The sequence below is a fragment of the Xiphophorus hellerii genome, chromosome 22 (assembly GCF_003331165.1).
Source record: "Xiphophorus hellerii strain 12219 chromosome 22, Xiphophorus_hellerii-4.1, whole genome shotgun sequence".
In the NCBI taxonomy this organism is placed as follows: Eukaryota; Metazoa; Chordata; class Actinopteri; order Cyprinodontiformes; family Poeciliidae; genus Xiphophorus; species Xiphophorus hellerii.
Window position 1 is genome coordinate 9,511,304 of NC_045693.1, and position 22,167 is coordinate 9,533,470.

At 38.3% G+C, this 22,167-nt stretch overlaps 2 protein-coding genes across 11 annotated transcripts in view; one reads left to right on the top strand and one right to left on the bottom strand.

Moving 5' to 3' along the window:
• LOC116713796 (striatin) overlaps nt 1-17,700 on the top strand; it is a 31,859-nt gene extending 14,159 nt beyond the window's left edge. The window contains exons 2-17 of one of the 4 annotated variants that reach the window (XM_032554066.1): nt 4-107; nt 1,976-2,049; nt 4,890-4,968; nt 6,116-6,280; nt 8,306-8,435; nt 8,525-8,693; nt 9,667-9,777; nt 11,839-11,982; nt 12,071-12,207; nt 12,467-12,642; nt 13,623-13,673; nt 13,767-13,888; nt 13,974-14,141; nt 14,237-14,377; nt 15,289-15,477; nt 16,214-17,700. In XM_032554066.1, coding sequence (XP_032409957.1) covers nt 4-107; nt 1,976-2,049; nt 4,890-4,968; nt 6,116-6,280; nt 8,306-8,435; nt 8,525-8,693; nt 9,667-9,777; nt 11,839-11,982; nt 12,071-12,207; nt 12,467-12,642; nt 13,623-13,673; nt 13,767-13,888; nt 13,974-14,141; nt 14,237-14,377; nt 15,289-15,477; nt 16,214-16,383 — 2,130 coding nt within the window. In that variant the 3' untranslated portion in view covers nt 16,384-17,700. The remainder of the gene's footprint in view (nt 1-3; nt 108-1,975; nt 2,050-4,889; nt 4,969-6,115; nt 6,281-8,305; nt 8,436-8,524; nt 8,694-9,666; nt 9,778-11,838; nt 11,983-12,070; nt 12,208-12,466; nt 12,643-13,622; nt 13,674-13,766; nt 13,889-13,973; nt 14,142-14,236; nt 14,378-15,288; nt 15,478-16,213) is intronic. The other 3 variants (XM_032554067.1, XM_032554068.1, XM_032554069.1) reach the window with 3 other exon arrangements.
• Nucleotides 17,701-18,937: 1,237 nt separating this feature from the next.
• The window catches only part of vit (vitrin), a 29,411-nt gene continuing 26,181 nt past the window's right edge, over nt 18,938-22,167 (bottom strand). For all 7 annotated transcript variants that reach the window (XM_032554060.1, XM_032554061.1, XM_032554059.1 and 4 more), the window contains one exon: nt 18,938-21,294. In XM_032554060.1, coding sequence (XP_032409951.1) covers nt 21,116-21,294 — 179 coding nt within the window. In that variant the 3' untranslated portion in view covers nt 18,938-21,115. The remainder of the gene's footprint in view (nt 21,295-22,167) is intronic.

A 22,167-nucleotide genomic window follows, 5' to 3' on the forward strand; every position in this document is an offset into this window, starting at 1 on the left:
CAGGCGCAGATCGCCTTCCTGCAGGGGGAGAGGAAAGGCCAGGAGAACCTAAAGAAAGACCTCGTTCGGAGGATCAAAATGCTGGAGTACGCACTGAAGCAAGAGAGGTGAGTGAACCATTAAATATCTGAGCTAGTCTGCTTCAGCTGCGGTGCTTGTGTGTTCTTTAAATAACCCACTATCACCATCAAAGAAATCTGTAAAGAGATACTAGGCCATTAGTCAACAAATCAGTATCTGCTTCTGAGACCACAACTCCTGTAGCAGTGCATCCCCGCTACAAGGAGTGAAGGCTGCATGTGAGTGACTTTATTCATCCATTATATTTGTATAGAAAGTAGTGAAAAAGATTTATACCATCTCAATAATCAAAGTAGAAATCATAATTGACATCCAGTTTTTTTTTTTGTTGTTGCAAATATTGTGGAATGTTGTAGCAAAAACTGTAAAGTTCCACTTGTGAAGGTAAATCTGTTAGGCTTCTTTTTTACAATTCTACTGGTTTAAAAAAAAAGAAAAAGAAATGTTTTGTCAAATTAAAAGATCATTTCAAACCTAAATATGCCAGTGATATGAATAATTTCAGGCTTAGCTGTACCTGGGTGTTTGTTTATTTGTTGCAGTTTGGGTCATGATTGAGGCTTTCACCAACCTTATAACATACTGCATGTTGTCCTGAAATGGTGAAGCCCTGGTTTGACATACTGATGTTGTTGTTTTCAAATTCACTGTACAGAACAGTCAATCAAGGAGATCTCCCTGACACACCTGACATGAAGTCAACATGTTAGATTGATTGTAGAAATCAGAACAAAAACATTGAGTACAGGTGGGGTGTTCGACAGACAAACAGAAAAAAAGATGGGGAGAACTTGTACTTCAAATATGAGTTCTTGGCTACTAAAATAATTCAGACAGAGTGACTGCATCAACATTACAGTTTCTTTTTGAAAGAGTGTGATTTAAGGCCGTGTTTTTCTCTCCAGTCTTAACTGCTCCCTCACTCAACTACATAGGATGTTCATGACTTCTTTGTGGGTGATGTTAGAGGTCTGAGACTGTAAATGACATCCTTCATGAGGAATCCTACGAATGCAAAGCGTTGCTGACGCAGGCGTAGCCAGGCATGTCAGATAAGGCAGTATCAAACTCCAAACCTGGAGTAGGGAGTAAATGTAACGTGTTACATTTACTTTACATCATGTGTTTTTGTGAGATCTTGCAGCAGGGAGGTTAAACAAATAAAATCCTCAACACAACCGTGTCAACTGAGTTTCAGGATGGCTTTTTTTGCTCCGTCATTCCCCCGAGTCAGCTCCAGTTTTAGTTAATGTTTGGCTCCGAGGCACGTCGTCATGGGTTGTTCAGCGTACAATCGTCCTCCGTCTGTTAACAGCCTATTTTTATCTACTTAGCCTCAGTGAGATGACTGCAGGCCTTCCCTCAGGAGGAACCCTTAACCCAGAAATACTACCACTTCTCCTGGTTGCTAAGCAACAGGTCACGTCTCCGAGGGTGTCTTGAAAGCAATTTCAGAAATGGCTTTTTTGAGTGTGGGATGTGCCCTGTTTGAAATGGCTTTAATTTTAATGAGGTCGCTTCCTCTAGATCGTCACAGTGCTGGATGGAGGGGGCTGCTAAGCTAAAATGTTTTCTTCCGTTGTCAGTCGACCTCAGCTGGGAAAAACGTAACACTTCCTGCTGATGATATAATATAGCTGTGTTTGTCGTGCTGTATAAACTTGAAAACTGACTCCAGCAAAATAACATTTGCAGAAATGTCTGTTTGCTTTTAAACTATGTAGATGCCAAAGAAGCGTTGAAGTAAATATATTATGAGACATAGTTTAATAATTATTCATCAGATTTATCAAGTAACAGAAAACAGGGTTCAAAGTACAGATGATTATTAATATTTTCCTGATTTTATTACCAGTCCCAAGTTTTCACCCTTTGCTTTTTTTTCTGCTTTCAGAGCAAAGTACCACAAATTAAAATACGGGACGGAGCTAAATCAGGGCGACATGAAACCTCCAAGCTTCGACTCTGGTAAGTCGACAGAACCTCGAAGTCACTGTGGTTGCTGAGCTCATACATACCTGGGGTGACAGCATTGGCACACGTAAAAGGCTGCATTCATGTTGGATCTTGTTCGTTTTGGTGCATTGCTTCACAGCGTACTTAACCTTGGAATTACGAAAGAGCAATTGTTGCAGATGTAGAAGAGGAAAAAAAATGCCTGAGAAATGAGAGTTTCAAGCAGTCACGACAAATTGCAAAAGATTTGCTCACCTGAATTAAACTTTTCAGATTTTACTCATCTCTGACACTATGCAGCTTTTCAACTATTTAGTTATTCCTTTTTTCTACACTTTGTTTTTGCTCCAAGCACTGAAATGATTATATCTGATTATATCCTGAGAAAAATTGAAAACACTCCACTGGAAGCTTGTCTTTGTTATTCTTTAATCCATCGAGCTGTCGGCAATGTTACAACATTTATAAGTAGAAAACAGCTTTCATGAAAGGGTTCACAGTTTGCTTTGTGGATTATTTGTGGAGTATTGAGGACATTATTTTTAGAGCTTAAAATTATTTATTTTCTGTACTGTAATTGAACTGAAACAATAGGTTTAATAAACAAAATGAATACTGATCCATGGTATATTTTTAGTTGATGAACAATAGAAACATGATCACTATGAGCGCAACACCTACTTCTTATTTTATTCTGGTTTTATTGGCTCCTCGTGTTCAAACCATCAGTCAGGATAGCGATGCTTCCTCTCTTCTCTGCTCATCTCTATTCATGAGGAATGTTCAAAGCGCAGAACCCTTGAAGTGTTGATGATTTGGAGAAGGTGAAGAAGAGAGGTGTTGGATGAAAGAGGGGGAGAAAAGAGAGAGAGCTGGGAGGCGTTACTGGTTTGGTGGCTCGTCTGCCAGCCCATCACCCGCTGCGTTAATTCTGACACAGTTTTTGAGACGTCTTCACCTCCGCCTGCCTCTCAACACTTGCTCTCAGGTCATCTTCTACAATGTAGAATAAAAAGTTCTGTTTTTGAAGATTTATTTTTTTTGGAAGATTGGGATTTTTTTTTCACCATTACGCTCCTTGGGTTTCCATAGTTCAGAGTGATGTTAGCCCACCCAAGAACTACCTTTTTTTTCTTCCCACAAGCGTGTCTACCGCGTGTATTTATTTCGACTTTGATTTCAGGTCAACTCACAGAAGCAGTTATTTAAATAAAAGCCAGTTTCTTTTAGATATTTTCTGTCATTTGTATTGTTTCTTCTAAGAAAAAAAACAAATTGAGTTTGGCATAAAAACATCAGAGTTTAATTTTAATTCATATGGCACAGCCATGCTACAATATGAATCTCATAAGCTACAATTATTTTCTTGGGATTTTATGTGATAGAACAACAAAATGAAGCATAATACGTAGTTTAAGGGCAATAATATGTGGCTTTGCAAAGGTTAAAGATTAGAATATTTGTCAGCTGCATTTACTCTTATATTGTTACCGAAAATCCAAAATACCTTCAGAAATAAACTCCACCTTCATCTAATTTAATTTTAGTGTAGGTGCAGCTGTTCAGTAAAGTCCCAAGAGGTTTGTAGAGAACAAGAAGACCGGAAGCCCTAATATCCTGCAACGTTTAGATGCATCCCATCTCCAACACAGCTGAATCAAACGGCTCATTAACCGGCCTCTGCAGAGATGAATAATGTGTTAATAAGGGGACTCAGGTGTTTACAGGATAGTACCTTTTGAGGATTGGACTTGGTCAACCTCGATGAAGACAAAAAAACACACCAGGTAACTCAGAGATAAAACTGCAGAAATCCACAAATGAAGAAAGCAATAAAAAGTGCTTCACTATTTGCCACAACACAGAAAACTTGCGGAAGAACGTGCTTTGTCAGAAACCAATAAAGACTCGAGACTGGGCCCGATGTTTGCCTTCCAGCAGGAGAGTGACCCTAAACATACAGCCAGAGATAGTTAAATGGTTTAGAAAATACAGGGTTCTTGCAGGTGCTTGGAGTCTTTCAAAATGCTTGAATGTCAATTAGGTGTTTTCAGGTTTTGAAAAGTGCTTCTGTATAAAAGTTTTTAAACTGCACAGTTTTGTAATAAAATGCAATCTGACTAAACTCTAGTTTTGCACAGGAGGGTGGGCAAAAATGTCCGTTTCCAGATGTTCGAACCTGCAGTAGACCTGCAGCTGTAATTCCAGCTAAAGGTGGTTCTGCAAAGTATTGACTCAGGGCGTCTTGATAGAAGTAAACACACTTTAGAGTTTATGGTTCTAACAAGGCAATATGTGGAGATCAGGTGTTAATATGCTTTTGCAAGACAGTCCGTGTTATTTATGATTATTTGCTCCTCGCTCGAGGGCTGACCATCTTTTATTTGCACCAGCATTTCCTTCTTGATGAAGACAAAGCTTGTGTTTCGTTGCTACTGACATCACTCGTCTTTCTAGTGTTTCATGGTAATCGAGTGGAGCACAGATTAGTCATCTGAGTTTTGACATTACAAGATGTCAGATGCTTTGTTTTACTTCAAGCTGTTTCAACGGTTTCTGCTGCCTTTGTCACACAACAGTTCATGTGTTGGGATAAAAATATTTTCGATTATGTAAATTTGAAACGATGTTAGGGTTTGGAGTCCCAGCTTTTACAGATTGAAGAGAAAAATGTTTCCTGTTCAACTGGATTTGACATTTGGTTTTATAAAGTTGGTAAAGAATGTGTGTCGTCTCCAGAGTGCAGCGATGCAGGAATGCTCTCGCTGTTTGCCAAGTGGAAATAATGTCAGAGGCTTGTTCGTCTTTGTTGTTTGTGAAGCTCTGATTTGTGCCTCTCTTCTCTCCTTCAGATGAGGCCAACGAGAACGATTCTTCTGGATCACTTAACAATCAGCTGTCCTGGAAACATGGCCGGCAGCTCCTCAGACAGTACGTACACAAGCTCTTCCAGCCCAAAACAAACCGAATGTGTTTAAATGAAATGAAAAGCCTGAGATTACGGGGCTAAGAAGCCGCTCTTTTCAGGCAAGCAGGTTTTGTGACATTTGTTGCTGGGCCAGCTGTGGCCAAACAGAAGGAAAACGATGGTGAACAGCGCCCTCACATGGACAACTGCAGTCATCACTAAATCTGTGTTTTCTTTAGACGTTCCCTGTTTGTTTAGAGGGTAGTTATTACATTGCTCTATAAAGTCTGTGAGTTTTGACATCATCCCTGCAGCTTTACTCCTCATCTGCCCCAACATGCCGGCTAATGAAAGGAGCCATTTTACTCAGCAGTCTGTGTGAACCGACGGATCAATAATGTGCCAAAACACCCTGCCCTCTTACCCCTCCATTCCCTTTCTATTAGTCACTCACTCACTCACTCACTCAGATTGTGAGGGCTTATCCTCCTTCGCTGCGGGGTTGGTGTAATATTTGATGAGAAGCTTGTTTTGCTGCAAGAGAACTGACAGCATGAACTAAACCGCTGAGAGATGAACAGACTATGAAGAGTAACATGTTTTTCACATCTTTTTAGTAAACTCGGGTACAAAAAACATTTAATTTAAAGCAACAGTATGTAACATTTTACAAATTTATTAAAACTGTCACCATGTCCTGACAGACCTCCACCTCCTCCCTGACCTCGTGTAGTCGCTGCTAAAAGTGCTAATGGCGAAGAAACGACGTACCGTTACAGGAAAACTGTTTATCTGCTGTCATTGGTGGCCATGCTAACTGTAATTAGGTGTCATCCCCCAGCACTCATGGCAGTGACTAGAGAGACACAAGTCTTTATACCCTAATTAATCAAAAAGTCATGGATGACCAATCAGAAATTACCAGGAGGGGCAATAAATGTGTTCTGCACTGTAAAGAAGGGTTGGCAATGTGGTGGTCACTGTTTCTAATGAGCACTGGAGCAGGAAGAGCCCTCACAGCAGTGCCATCTATCTGCAAGGAGGCACCGTTTCAGGCTGGAGGCCAGAGTAAATTTTACTGTGGGCTGCAGATGAAGAGAAGAGTTCCGTTTTTTTCTGGGGTTGCTTATTTCCTCTGTTTTCTAAACTCCCTTTCTACCTTGTTTGCAGGTACCTGCAGGAGGTGGGTTACACAGACACCATCTTGGATGTAAAGTCACAGAGGGTCCGAGCCCTGCTGGGTCTCGCCGGCGATGGAGCCGGCAAGACTGGAGAACGGATGAGCACGGAGCCTTCGGTCAACGGGCCGAACTCAACACCAAAGGGGACCAGAGGGTGAGTATACGCCAGTAATCCTGCATCTGTTGAGGACATGCTGTGAGATAATCAGTTTTAAGGAATCTGAGTGCAGAATTGATCCTTAGACACATCTAGATAAACAAACACTTTAGCCTATCTATAGATCTGTTTGTTCTGGGACAGAGCAGAGCTGGACCGTCCCATCCAATTGGCTGCAGACAGATGATTAGCTCCTCGCTGCGGAGCTGCAAATGCACTTTATTCTGCTGTATTGTTTCAGTTTCATTATTTGCTCCAAGCTGCAAACATTTAGTTTAGAACAGGTCTTCCCAAGAAGTATCCCCCCATGTCTTTCATGCTTTTCTTTCAGTTTCTTTTTATGTGATCCAACATATTACAAAACATCTCAGGAAACTTTGATCTCTGCGGTTTATGTTGCCAACATCTTCCAGATAATCAGTGTTTTGCTCTTCGTGCCGCCTGACGTTCCCAGTTGGGGCTGGATTAGTGACTCTATATTTATTTTGATTATTTAGTAATGTCTTTCTAATTGTCCTTGTTAACATGAATACATGGTATAATGTTTATATTAGTTTGTTATTTAAATCTTGCCTGCTCTAACAGCTCCTTCCTCGCACTAAGCAACAATTGTAAATAAGAAATTGTTCTTAATCTGTCCTGCATGATTTAATAAAGGTTAAATAAAGATGTAGCTGATGAGTGTCTTAATAATAATTGACAGACAACAGAAATGCCAAACTGCCAAGAGGTTCATTACTTTTACTGTCTTGTTGAAATAGCATAACTGGATGTTTCTTGTTAATTATTATTTAGTATTTCAACAGATCATGGCATATACGGTTTGTTTTGCAAACTTAAATCAGAATGATGCTGTTACTTTATCCACTATCAGCTCCACCATCCTGGGGCAATATTTGTCTAAATAATATCAAAATATCAGGATAAAACCAAATGATATAAATATGGCTCACCAGCTCAGATGGTTGAATCAGATGGAGTCTTTATTTGCAATCAGAGAAAAATAAAAACTGACAAATGTCCTTTAAGGGTAAAATGTTTTAAACACAATGTATTTGTCTTTAATAAACAGACTTGCATTTTCTTTCATTTCTTAGTAAGAATAATCATATCTATCCAGCCACTTAAACACAGAAGATGTTTGTTCTTCCAGATCTGCTTTTAGTGAATTTATTGAACTTAGCTAAACACAGCAGGCGTTTTTAAAGAAGGCGTGACCCAAATCTTGCTCTTATTGTGAGAAAACACAAAAATGTGTCAATTTTTTTTAATTGAACTAAAATCAATTTGCAAAAAGAGAAATGAGCAAAATTTCTTTGTATCAGATTCACAATGATACACACATCTCTGCCCTACTAATAACATCTGTTAACCTTATATATTTAATTAAAATACTGCAGGCTTTGATTATTTATATATGTTTCTTGAAATAGTTTTTTTTTGTACATGTGGGTTTGTTTTGGCCCATGTGACAAAATGTTTGGACACCACTGTCTTTATGATTCATGAAGGTATTACATTTAAATCTTAAAGATTTTTAGAAGTCTTAAACACAAAGAAATCCTGGTTGTCATTATTACTATTTTTATTTATATATTTTTACGTAAGGTTCTGATTTTAAAAATTAGATCCTGATAGCTGCTAAAGGGAAAAGTTTGAAAATTAGATTTTGACATTCTGATTAATTTTGTCCTTGCGTTATCATAGAATGTTATAGAGTACGGATATCAAGGTTCAAGCTTCCCCATCGTTATAACTCAGGTTTTTCTAACTTGGACTTTTTCGTTTGACTAGCACCATTTTCAAAACATGGAAATATGTTTTTTTTTCTAATTTTAAGCATAAAATCAGTCGTGCTTGTTATTGTAGAGGCTAAATCGATAAATGAAACTGATTCATTTATTGCTCGACCATGTTGATGTGTTGGTATAAATAAAAAGCCCTGGGGTCGTGTAAATCAAATCCATGAGCGCTATGTGGTTTTGGGAACTGTTTTGATAAAAGTATTTTTTGTCTGTGCAGAAAAGCTGAGCTTTCTGACACAAGCGCTGTGCTGGAGGCCTTCAAATTCATCGAGAATGCAGACTTCAGTGATGAAGATGAGGAGGAAGACAGCGACGGGAAAGACAGGACTAATGTGGAATCCAGGACTGTAAGGAACCTGTCTACCTTGTTACGTCAAAACAGTTTAGCTTGGTCCAAGATGTTCATGGAGAGTAAAGAAAATAAACTCTTCCTCAGATTGTGCGAAAAAAGCCCTCGTCGTCGTCGTCATCATCTCCAGCCAGTATGGACACCAGTGAGGATCCCGACACAGAGGAGGCCCTGAAGGGCTTCGACTTCCTGTCGAATCCTGACGAGATGGACACGTCATCAGAGTCCCGGGGGACCGGAGACGGCACCGACTGGGGTGAGTCTGAGACATCAGAAACGGTCACAGAGTCAACAACATGAAAAACTGATGAGAACACATCACTTATTGTTTGATGCAGTTATCTTAAAATGTTTCTAACAGTTTGGTGATGTTTCTGGAGTCTTCATTCATAAATCACGCTGTGGTCATGAACCATGACTGCCTCTGTTTAACCCACAGTTTGTCTCCCACTGTGTTCCCATAGCCAGCCCACTCTGTGTCTTCCACTCGTTTCCACCCAGATCAGTATCAGCCTTAAAAAAAATACATAATAGCTCCCAAAAGTATTCGCAACCCAAAAATAATTTTTTTTCTCGTTACAACCATAAACTTCAGTGTGCTTTATTGGGATTTTATATGATAAACCAGCAAAAGTAATGCATAATTAATGTCTTTCAAACATTTTTCTTTACAATTACATAGGTCTGAAATGATTAATCAGATTAATCGTGATAACTCAATTATTGAAATAATGATCAATTAATTTATTAATCTAGTAATTGTGAACTGTATTATAATAACCTTCAAAAAGTTTCATGTTTCTACTTACAAAAATAAACTGAAAATCATTTTATTTCCACTTGAGTTGTGCACTAATGTGTTTTGTTCTGTGACATAAATGCCCATTAAGTTACATGGAAGTTTCTGGTTGTAACGTGACAAACTGCAAACAAATTCAATATGTTAGGAAAGAACTGTGTGGAAAAAAAATCTTTTTTAATGCTTAAAAATCTGACTGTTCCTGAATTCGATTAATTCTTCACCTAACAGTAGTTCTTAACAGAACACAATTCTAGTAAAGAAAAAAATATGAGGAGATTCTGGAGAATCCTATTAGTCTAGTTGTTTAAAACCCACCAACTCAGTAAAACCTCTGGGCCTGAGAGAGGCCTGCATCTCCAGCTCAGCCTCTCGTCGGCCATGCAGCTCCTCAACAGCCTCTTGGTCTGGTTTTTGTTCCCCTGTGTAGACAAGGACGAGCAGGGTCCCGTTTCTGAGGCCTGGGATGTGGACCCGGGAGTGATAAACAAACTCAAGGAGCAGTACAAAAAGGAGCGCAAGGGGAAAAAGGGGGTGAAGAGTAAGTGCCGATAGACATTGCTGCCTCCTTCAGTCTCTTCTCTCTGCAGAGCCTAACTTTCCTGAGCTCGATCAAAACGCCTCCGATCAAAAGAGAGCATCTTTTTTCATCTCCTCCTCTAGCCGCTCCTTCCTTTGTCTCTCTTTGTTCTTTGTCTTCCAGTTAGTGCTTGCAAATGCCATTAAATCCCCTCCCATATGAAGTGCAATGCTTGATGCATGTCTTGTCTGTTGCATTTGTTTGTTTCCCTTCATTTCATCTTCACACCATCATCTCGTCTTTGTTAAATTTTAGCAACTAAGTAACACTTTGTGTCAGTTAGGCATTCCGTCTCCCTTCTGGGCTTTTAGCCATCTCTGCAGACATCTGTTTCTCTGTCTTTGTAGCCATAACAACATAATGATCTTCATTGATGTCCTTGTCCATCTGCCATGTTGATACTCCAGTAGCAAATAATATAGCTGCCGATATAGATTAACAGCCAATAGAAGCTTTTTTGAGAAGTGACTTAGCTGAGTAATAAGATTGCTCTCAGATTAAAAACTCACTTAAACCTTGTTTACCAACTGAGAGCTCTTACATGTTCCATGCAGACGTTTCCTTCTTTGATTGATCATGAGATCAACAACATACTTCAACTCCTTTTTTTTTTCTCAAACTTTTTTCGCTTTCATTTCTCCTGTTATGATCTAACAGAAATCCTAAGATTTTTCTTCACTCTTTTGGTGCTTTATCACTTTGGTGTTCATGTGGAGAGACTTTCTAGCCGAAAGTGGAGTTAAAATATCAAAGACCACTGACTGACAAGCACAAGGCTGCCTTTTACTAAGCTAAGATTTATTTTTAAAGGCTTGTTGGGACATGTAGTTGGATTTCATGAGTTAAGTCATTAAGTCTCATTTCCAGCAGGTGAATGAAGCTAAATAGATAATAGATGCAATAGAAACAGCCTTTATTGTTCTATAAAGGACAATTCATACGCAACGGTAGGCACAGACATAAAAGTTCACACAAAAATTTCTTCAAGAAGTGTACAGAATCCAAAAGTGCATTTGCTGAAAGAATAACATATAGAGCAGCAATTAAGCCAGAACTCTAAAAAGAATATACATTTTGCATTTAAGGTAAAATAAATAAAATTAAAAAGAAACCTGATTTGTCTTTAAATATGTTCTACTCAGACCTCAAGTGGCATAGTTTTAAATTCACCAGGTTCAACTACTGTGAAAAAATAATAATAAACATTTTTTTCCCCATTATAAGCACCTTTTGCTTTTCAGCAGCTTAGCCATATTAGCTCTTGATGTCAAGTTGCAGAGAAAGGCCTACATTTTTCACATCAAGATATTTTTTAGCTGCATACACTAAATGAAAATATGTTATTGCATTTTAGGCAATAAAATGTTTATTATTTAAAAAGGAATTTATTATTTGTTTATGTGCATATTTGAATGTATTTCTGATGTACAAAAATGCTTCAGTGGTTAAAATCTGCAGAATGTGCCACTTCTTATTTAACTAATCAATAGAATAATTGATTACTAAAATAATCATTGTTTGCGGCCCTAATATTTTTCACTGTTTGTGGATCAGAGAATAACAATAAATTCAAAGCACTGCTCTGTTTTTTGGGGGGGGGTTTCACAGCACATTTCTCCAAATTGGAGATAAAAAAGTTCTGTTTAAAGAATCTGAAGGGGAAAATGTGCTCCTAATTGTTGTTTTTAGAATTTATTTCAAGTTTAATGTTATGTAACTGAAAAATAAATATACAAAGACCAAAATTTGTTTTACCTGCAAGCCAATGACTGTTGCTCTCCACAGTTCACCGTTAAAGATAAATGTGCCTCAACTTCTTCTCTACCTTTGCAGGACTCTGCTACTGGCCTCCCATCGTCCTCTGTTTTTACTGATTTTTCTTTTTTCATTGCTTCCTTCTATATTCATTTTTTCTCTGTTGCTTCAGCATATACCCACCGCTTTCTGGTTATTTTTTTTTTTCTTCTTCCACTCCATCCAAACATGTCGGTTGTTTGAACGTTGAACCTAACTCGTTAACAGGGCCCAACCGGTCTAAGCTGCAAGACATGCTGGCTAACCTGAGAGACACGGAGGACCTGTCTCACATGCAGCCTCAGCCGACCCCGCAGTCCCGGCCCAACGTGCCGCGCTTCAGCGAACACGAGGGGAACAGGACAGAAGAAGGTGACTCACTAAATACAAAACACATTTCCTGTCCCTTCTGCCAGTTCTTCACCGATTGACAGATGTTTTTTATTTGGCCTTTCCGCAGTTGAAGCGCTCACTTTCCCACCCACACCAGGAAAGTCGTTCATTATGGCCACAGAGGAGGACATGGAGAACGTTCTGGGCCTGGGGGAACTGGCTGGACTCACTGTGGCCAACGAGGCCGACAGCATGGTGTATGATGTGAGTGGCATGGGGCAAAATGATATCATTTACCTGTGTTTGAAATGTCAAATTCAAAGGGTGTTTTATATACATATTTTTTTTAAAGTGAGATATACTCTTGCAGAACACAAACATCATTATTCCCTAAACTAACCGTACAGATTTACTTTAAGCACCATGAAAATCAACTATTTAATTCTGCTGGAAACATTCTTAGTGATATTTATTTGTACAATTGTCCTTACACTTTTATAATTTTTTTGTTGTTTTCTCTCAGATTGGCAACAATAAAGATGCCATGAGAAAAACGTGGAACCCCAAATTCACCCTGCGGAGTCATTTTGACGGGATTCGCGCTCTGACCTTTCACCCTGTGGAGCCGGTCCTGATCACTGCTTCTGAGGATCACACGCTCAAAATGTGGAACCTGCAGAAAACCGCTCCAGCCAAGAAGTAAGAAAGCTTCAGCTCTCTATTAACTCACCTTCATATGACGGTTTTTACTTTTCCTACCAAATATGAGCAAAACAAATCCTGTAGCTGCAGCTTTTTTGTGTGTTTATTTGACACTCTTCTGCAGAAGGACGTAACCCAGCAGCTCTAAGACTAGAAAAGATGAAATGAGTTTTTTATTTTATTTTTTTTTATCTCAGCATTGTACTTATGCTGCATGACTGAAACTAATTACAGAAAACAAGCAGCTAAAAAATATCTTGGTCTGTAAAATGTAGCTTAAAAAAAAATTAAGGAAAATAAAACAAAGAGATAACTCTAGTGTAACTTGTTTCAAGTAGAAATTACAATGAAATATTTATTGTCTTGTCACAAAAAAATGTAAATGACCCAGAAATGGTGCTTAAAATTGGGCACAATTAGAGCCGCTGAATGTTAAAAATAAATGGTCCTATTTTATGAATAAAAATGTTGTTTTTTGTGCATTAAAAATACATTTACCTTGTGTGAAATTGTGAAGGGATTCTAAAACCAATCAATGGAAAAATTTGTAAAAATTTATATCTAGCATTTTTTAAAAAGATTAAAAGGCTTGTGGAAAAAGACATGAAAAATTAGAGTTTTTACCAAAATTTGGCCACTTTTTATTCCACTTGCATCAGAAACAAATGGAACAAAACAAAATAAAAATAAAAATATTAAGTCAGAAGCATGTTAGTACAATATTTAAGATATAAAGATTATTTTATTTATGTTCAATTTCTTACCTAGCAGTGATTTTATTCAGCCTTTTCTGCATGATTTCAGTCTCAGTCCTATTTGAGGCTCATGTTTGTCGCAGCAAATATGAGCCATATTAAACCATATAAAACTATATTTTTGTCCCACAGTGGTAAATCAATGGGAGGCTTAATTTTGCTTCAGATTTCAAATATTTGTTTTTATTTATTTTTTTATTAAATTAATCAACATTTTGTCAGCAGGAGTACATCTTTAGACGTGGAGCCTATCTACACTTTCAGAGCCCACAGGTAAAATACGGCACTTTTGTCGATTCTTTTTTTTTTTCAGCTTGTGATACAGATTACTTAATGTTTGCTATTTTATTATGTAAAACACAACAGGGGCGCTGTACTGAGTGTGGTGATGAGCAGTACAGGGGAACAGTGTTTCAGCGGAGGGGTCGACGGCACCATCCAGTGCTGGAACACGCCCAACCCGAACATCGACCCCTACGACTCCTACGGTAACCTCAGCGTGTGTTTCGATTGAACCAGGAGTGATTTTTAACGGCAAAGCATGAAAGGTGACCTTGGTCCCCGTGTTTTCAGACCCGTCAGTGCTGCGCGGGGAGCTGAGTGGACACACCGACTCGGTGTGGGGTCTGGTGTACAGCAGCGCACACCAGCGCCTCCTCTCCTGCTCCGCCGACGGAACCGTCAGGCTGTGGGACGCCAACACCACCTCCCCTTCGCTCGCAGTATTCAACGAAAACAAAAGTAACAACCGGATTCAAATACATTAAGTTTACCTTTTTATTGTCTTTATTAAAAATTGAGAAATTAAAACTTGCACTTGTTTAACCCTCTGCTAGAGATGGGAGTGTCGTCCTCTGTGGACCTGGTGTGCAGTGAACCAGCTCATCTGGTCACATCCTTCACAAACGGCCAGATCGGCCTCTTCAACATGGAGACCCGCCAGCTGGTGCTCAGTATGGAATCTAATCTGGAACCAGGTAAGTTTAGGGACGAGCTGCACAAGGCATAAACCGAGGTGGGCTGAAAATGTAGAACAAATTGTTCATGTTGCACCTTGAACAAACATTGACTCACTGTTTAAATGACTAAATTACTGGGCAATTACATCCATTTGTGTGCAGCCATTTTCCTCTTCACTTCCCAGTGATTCGGATCTAACAAAGTTTAATTTTATGAGGAAACCGAATCATTTAAAGTCGATCATGCACTATTAAACTTTTCTTGCTCTTCAAAAAACATGAAATCGTAGAGTATTTTTTGTCTAGTTCTGGTGTAAACATCTTACTACACTTAAGATAAGACAAAACTAAAAAGTAACTTTCAGTTAGACAAAGGAGGTTGTTTTTAGTAAATAATTGTTTAATATTGATTGAAAACGTACCAGTTTCACTGACAAATTATTAAAACAAGACAGTGATCCCATGTTATAAGTGAAATAATATGCCAGTGGAACTCATGCTTCTTTTATCAATATTAAGGAATTATTGACTTAAAACAAGCTCCAATTTCTTGCTGAAAAGTTGCTTGTAAGTTAGTTTTGTCTTATTTCAAGTGTTCTTGCTTACTAAGCTATTGTTCTTGCAGTGTGCAGTCTCATTTCAAAATGTTGAAAATTATGCATCAAACACCTTAAAAGGACTTTCTTGCAAAAGTTTTTACAATGGAAATTACTAAGCATGTTTTCATTTATTATGCAATTAATAGATTTATTGATTGTTGTGACAGGCCTATTTGTGAATATCTTTGCAAGACGCTCCCTTTATATAGTAACTTGTGTTGACCATTGAATCTGTGTTGACTAACACTTTCTCCGGTTGTCACATCTTTGTTTGGAGTCAGATATTTCTGTGTTTTTCATCGTTAAATCTTTTTTTTTTCCTTTAACCAGGAACCCCCTGTCAGATCAACAAGGTCCTCAGCCACCCAACTCTTCCAATCACCATCACAGCGCAGGAGGACAGACACATCAAATTCTTTGATAATAACAGCGGGAAGCTGATTCACTCCATGGTGGCCCATCTGGACGCCGTCACCAGCTTAGCTGTGGATCCAAACGGACTTTATCTCATGTCAGGCAGTGAGTATCTAACATTCTCTTCTGCTTTCTTCTTCTGTGGCTTGAATGGTTGACTCAAACCCAGTCTAAAATAACTGGCAGTATTTAGAAAATGTGAATTATGCCGAACAAGGATTTTAAATTATATTTATTTACCACACCTCCCTCAACATTAATTAACACCACTGGTAAAGATGTGCGGAAAGCCTTAAAGTATTATTTAGCCTTACGTTTCCTTGCAGGATCTCAAATTGCAGAAGTAGCTAAGCTTTAACTTGACTGCATGCACTCAGAGGGGAAAAAGTAAATATTAAATTGCTTTATTTGTTTGCTTTTTAATATTTTCTAGAAAAATAATAAGTTTTATTTTGGTCAATGTGTCTAGTGCAGGAGGCTACACTTCTGCTTTTCAAAGATGTAGGGTTGTATAATTGCACATCTATTTGCAGCCATTTTCACGCACGAGTGTAAACGTTTAGTTGGGGGGTCAGGAGCAGCTAATTTGGATTTAAAGTGACAAGAGGCCCTAAAACAGCTGAAAGGAGCTTGAAATAGGACTCAGCATACAGAAATCTCATTATCTAAGAATGATTTTGTATAAAAAAGGCAATGAACATGTTTTGTATCTCCTGTAAACCTATTCTAACCTGTTCAAGGAAGCATAACATTGCTCCTAATTCATGCAAAATATTAAATTTCTTCAGGGCTAAAAGCCATATCAAACCTCTAAGCAACTTCCTGCATGTTTTGTCCTCAGGTCACGACTGCTCCATCCGTCTGTGGAACCTGGAGAGTAAAACCTGCATCCAAGAGTTCACGGCTCACAGAAAGAAATTCGAGGAATCGATCCACGACGTGGCGTTCCATCCGTCTAAATGCTACATCGCCAGTGCCGGGGCGGACGCTCTCGCCAAGGTGTTCGTATGACACGGAGCAACACGTCCCTCCCCCACCACAGCCTCGCTCTCTGACTCAGTCTCCTACGATCAGGGACCAATAGAGACACAGCAGGGGAAGGACAGTCAGGCAGCGAGTCTGGTCCCACCTCAAACTAGCCACTGGTCTCCTGTCGGACTCGCAGACTATGTAGCCAATAGCCTCAAATAGGTTGTGAGGAGGAGGAGGAGGAAGAGGAACTGCTCTCTGGTCCCGACCTCCTTCACTCCCCACCATCCAGGCAGGCCTGGGTGTGACTGGCCACAGCGCCCCCTGCAGACAGACTCAAACTTCACCTCCACAGAAAGGAGAGAGGCTCAGGACAAGTGGCAGTGAGGAGCGGAGATATGAGGTCCCATCTTCCTTCGCGCTCATCCCAGATCCTCCTCGGCTAAACCAAGTTTTTCTCCGTGTTGCGTTTCTGAGACAGAAGCCTCCCAGCTCCTCTCCTCAGCTTCCCCAGACTGACTCTGCTAGCTTGACCTGCCTTTATTTTCCTTTTTAAAAACCTATATTGACGAATGTGCCTTTGCTTTAAAAAGGTCTTTAAAAAATTTTATTTTAACAAGCTTGTTTTTCGGGGGCGGGGGGAAGCTGGTTGTCGCAATGTTGTCGGTTTTAACATTGGATGTAAAATTACAAATACTTATAATAAACAAAAATATATATTCAGTCTTAAAAATTTACAGTGCAGCGTGAGTTTGAGTTTTTGTTTTTGATAAGTGTGGTTGGGATGTCAGTTCTGTGTGTTTGGAGGCAGCGCTGGTAGAGCGATACAGACCATTAATTTCATGCCTGTTTCTTAGATTGAAGCCACTGTACACTTCTGAAGATTACACGCTTATGTGTCCAAAGTAAACCATTTTGGTTATATAATTAAAATTAAACAGACTTGATTCTAGATGTCAACTTTTAGGAATATCTAACACATTTTGGCCAGTTTGCTCTTGTTTGAATTGAATGCTGTGTACTGTAAATAGTTTTTTTTTTTTTTTCCTCCCCCGCCTCAGCTGTGTGGACATGCTTGACTACGATGTGATGTATCATGTCCAGGTATTTACAGTAGTCCAGTGTTTAGCAGGAGATTAGTGCAGTACTTTTAGGACTATTTGAAATGATGATTTAACCAAGAGAAATGTCCTGCAGTTCCAGTTTACTGTAAATCCATGAGGTTTGAAAGCAAGCAAAGATTAAAAAAGGCAAACAGGATGTTGTACGTGGAGAGTACAGCTTTACATGAGCCATTTTCTCAGTCACTGGTTTGTATATGAGAGTATGTTCGAAATAAAATCTGCTGTAAAATGTTAATTGGGCTCAGATGTTGGTTATTTTGAATGCTGTTTTTGATTGACCCAATCGCGTGAATTGAATTATGCTCAATGTTATATCAACTTTTTTTTTAGCTTTATGTTATAATGTCATTCTCTCATCAAAAACACACCTGAAATGTTGCTTTGATTCCTACATATACATTTGAGAAACCCTATATAAATAACAATAACTGGAAAGTTATAGTAGATTCATCTGATCTACTTTTTAACATGATTAATATCACTACTGATTTGGTCTAATCCACTGAGTTAAATTTTTGAGTTGCTAAATTCACTAAATCACCTTAGATAATCTCAATTTTAGGACTTAAATGGTTTTTATTTTGACCAGATTTTCCTCATTAGGTCTTAAATGGGTACTTTGGATTTTCTGGTGAGTTTCTGTGAAGTCATGCTGCATTCAATTTGTAGTCAAAAGTCAGAAATTCAAACTTCCGAATCAAAAATATCAACTTGAACGCCGCTCCTGAAATCAGACTTCCGTCTTGGACTGTAGACTTTTTCCAACACCAACTTCGAGATCCAATATGGCCGCTCTTCACATACGCCATAACCTGAGGTGGAGACGTTTATTTCACAAGACATGCGTGTACAGATGCGTCTAAATCAATGTTGCCTGTTCTGAACTGAACAGATTAAAAGTGGTGTTTGGATGTGGAAAGAAAAGCTTAAATTTCATAAGAGTTACTGCAAATAATTACTACTCAATGCAATCAGCCACCTGAATTGCATTGAAAAACAAAATAAATGTCTTCTACTGGTGCTAGAAAGCTTTGTAATTTCTTTTCGGAGTGTGAATCTTAACAACCCATTACATCACTCACTTTGTACTTGTGTTCTTCCTCATTTCTTTTTTTTTCTTTTGCTTTGTTCCCAGAGTATGCTTCGATATGTAAAGGCACAAGGAATATTCTCTTTGTTGCAATTTTCTTATACTTTGCTACTTCATTCAAAAGCAAAGATCTAAGTTGAATACATTTGAAAAGATAATTTCTCATGTTTGGACACACTGATATATTTGCTGCATGTATTGTGCAAATGCTGGGTTATTTTTTGTTGACATTTCCTTTTTGTCCCTCCTTTTTTCTCCCAACAATTCAATGTTTTTAGACTTTATTGGCAATAGAAATATAAAAATATATACATTTATTTTCATATTTCCAATCACTTGAAAAAAAAAATATGCGGAGAAAAAACCCCATAAAAACATCATGTTCTGTTCATTTGTTTTATTAAAAACAAAAAATTACCAATTATGTGAACATGACAAGCAAGGTATTTTAATAAGCATATGTACAAACAGGAAAACAAAGGCAAAAAAAAAAAATCATAAATACTCTTAAAACTTCAAAATGCTTGGTATATTAGGAGCCGCTCGCTACAGAAATACAGAAAGGGATGAAATAAACTGCATAATCCAACCCCACTTTTCACAGAAGTCCACATCCATGCTGGTGGTTTGCTTTTACACCCACATAAAAATTAGATAAACAGCACCATAGTCTCTGACTTGAACTCAGATTACATCTCCTGTTAGGAAGATCAAAATACCTCAGCTGTGAAAGAGGGGATCCTCTTCACAGGTAATCACATGAAAGCACCATGTTAACAAGTTTATGAAGTATACGAAGCCATTAAAGGAAATGTTAGGAATGTGTTAAACCTACACATGTCCGCAAAGTTTATTATGCTGGAATCGCTTTCTAGTAATGCACAAAAAGAGTTGCATTTTGACTGCCATATATCATTGTAGCTTTCTGTTTTATTTCAGTTTCTTTTGATAAACTTGTTAAGTAATTACCTAAATTTTGTGTGAGGGAAATCACACAAACTGGCCACCAAAGAGTTGACAGTGTTGTGGCACCAACAAAAGGTGCAATGCTAATGTTTTTCATGAGAATTTACTGTGTTGATACATTTTAAAATTGATCTTCAAATCCATGATGAAATACAGTTACAAGAAAAGTTTACAAAAACTCATCATTAGAATGAACGTGGTATTATTTTGTGCCTTTAAAGATGTGTTTGAATCGTTCTCACAACAAAGAATGTCAAGGAATTTCAAGAACAAGAGTTAGGTTATAAAACTTGTTTTGATCCTAGAAAGGCTCATAAGGGTTAACATGTTTTATATACATACCGCCTCAAATAATTTTTTTAGAGAATTGAACCTTGGCCACTCGTACGATTGCTTTTTAAACCATAATTAGGCTTCTGGCTTAATTCTGACTGGATATTTCACAACTAATTATTCTAAATGAGTTGGTTTCCTGATACATGCCAAGCTTTTGAGCTTAGTCCACAAATTTTTCAATACAGTTGAGGTTTTGGCTTTGGAAAAGCCAGTCCAGAGGCCTCAGTTTCTCCATTTCAAAAGCATTTCTGATGCGTTCTTGAAAAACATTCTTGTTTTAACGACATTAAAAAGAAACTTGTCATAAAAAGTAATCTCCTTAAAACCAAAATTTATTCTCTTTTAAATACAAAAGGTCATATTAGTAAAACAGCAATCTGTCTTGGGATTTTTGGATGTTGTCTAAAAGAAACAGAGTGAAGAGTCATGGTGAGGTTTAACAAGCCGCAGTCTGTCAGGGGACCGTATTCTTCATGTTAGCACAACATGTAAAACTCATGAGAAATTTTGCCATAATAATGAGATATAAAATTTCTCTCATTATAATGTCAAAGTTTCTTGTTTTGATGAGCTTTGCATGTTGTAATAACAGGAATATTTTCTAGTTTTATCACGAAATTTCCCAGTTAAAATGAGAAACTGGTACTGAATTTATGTTCAAGCTTAAGTGGCACATTAAAACTGGTTTGGAAATAATTAAATCACTGAGTGTCTGGACTAGCTCCAGCCTCACCACAACTTTGATGAAAACCAGAAAACCATTCAAATTAAATTAACTCTACCAATTCTGCAAATATACAGCCACAATTTCTATGGAAGCTTATTTTTGGCTATAACAAGCATGTGGCTGTCATGCAGCTATCAAATGTTGTTGGAAGTATACGTATTTGTATTTTTGTGCATAATTTTGATGACCATGACTAGAATGGAAAAAATTAAACACAAAATTCAAACACGTGCATTCAATTCTTACGTTCGAAATTCACTGATGTTACTTCATGTAAAATCAGTTCCTTGTGAAACTGGCTCATTTAAACTCATTAAAAGACCCCAAATTTGATGTGACTTTCATACCGGTGATGAGTGTCTGTAAGCTTTTTACTGGAAGTGTAAATTCTAGCCTCTACATCTGTGTGTGCCTGCAGCCCACCTAGAGACGCCATCTGTGGGGCCGCAGGGTGGGAGCGTTTGCGGTCAGCCTTCTGATAAAGACGGCCCTGATCCAACATGCTCCTCCCCCTCCGTCGCACTGATGCCCTCAGTTCCTGGGCTGAGAGTTGAACTCCTGGCAGATGTTGTGGATGATCTTGGGGACGTATTTGTAGAGGTTGTCGAATTCGTCCACGAAGAAGGAGTGCTCTTTGTCGGGGTCAGTGGCGATGTACTCCAACTCATCCTGGGCGGCCCAGGCGATACCGATGGAGTAGGCGATCACACCTGGATCAGGGGAGGAAAACACAGGTTATCAATAAAGAACTGCATGTGCATCTCTGAAGGCTAATGTGACATTAAAGCCATTTTGCTTTATGAAATGAAGGTTATTGTCACATGCTTTTTAGTTTTTTAAATGAAGATGCAGCTTGCTTTACAGAAGTATTTGTACTCTCCAAATTTCTTTACATTTCAAAGGTTGCAACTTCAACCTATTTTATGTGATAGACCAACACAAAGTTTTTCATAGCTGAAAATCTGTTAGGGTGTGTCAAACAGTTTTGCTCATCTAGAAACTAGGGTTGTCAAAATTGTCAATATTAATCAATACAAAATCGAAATAAACAAGCCTGGTGTCACATTTTCCCGCTACAATCTCAGAGAAACTCTGCCTCTCCCCTCTCAGTTGCTCATCTGACCAAAACAATGAGCTGCTGCTAGAAAGTTTAAACTCTAATAAGAGTGGTACATACAGAAAAAAGCAACTCTCTTTTTAACCAACAAGGTAGAGTATTCCTTCCATTACGCCTAACAAGAGTTATAAAAATGCAGGTTATGGTGGGAAAAGACAATTAGAGCAGATACCCTGCTGATGTAGTTGTTCATTAAAGAAAAGATTCAGAAAAAATGCCCGGCAGACAGAAATTGTACATAGTTGCTGCTGAATACATATACTGTTTTACCAAACTGGGAAGCAAAACTTTAAAATACATCTTTAAAATACATCTTTCTCTTATTTTGTTATTAACGGGGAAAAAAACCCTGTGCCTTCAAAAAACATTTACTGCAGTATAGAGTGTTTTTTTTTAGTATTGAGTTTGACATTTTTTGTATCGTAACAACCCTGGCAGAAAATAAAATCTTTAAATTTTGAGTAGA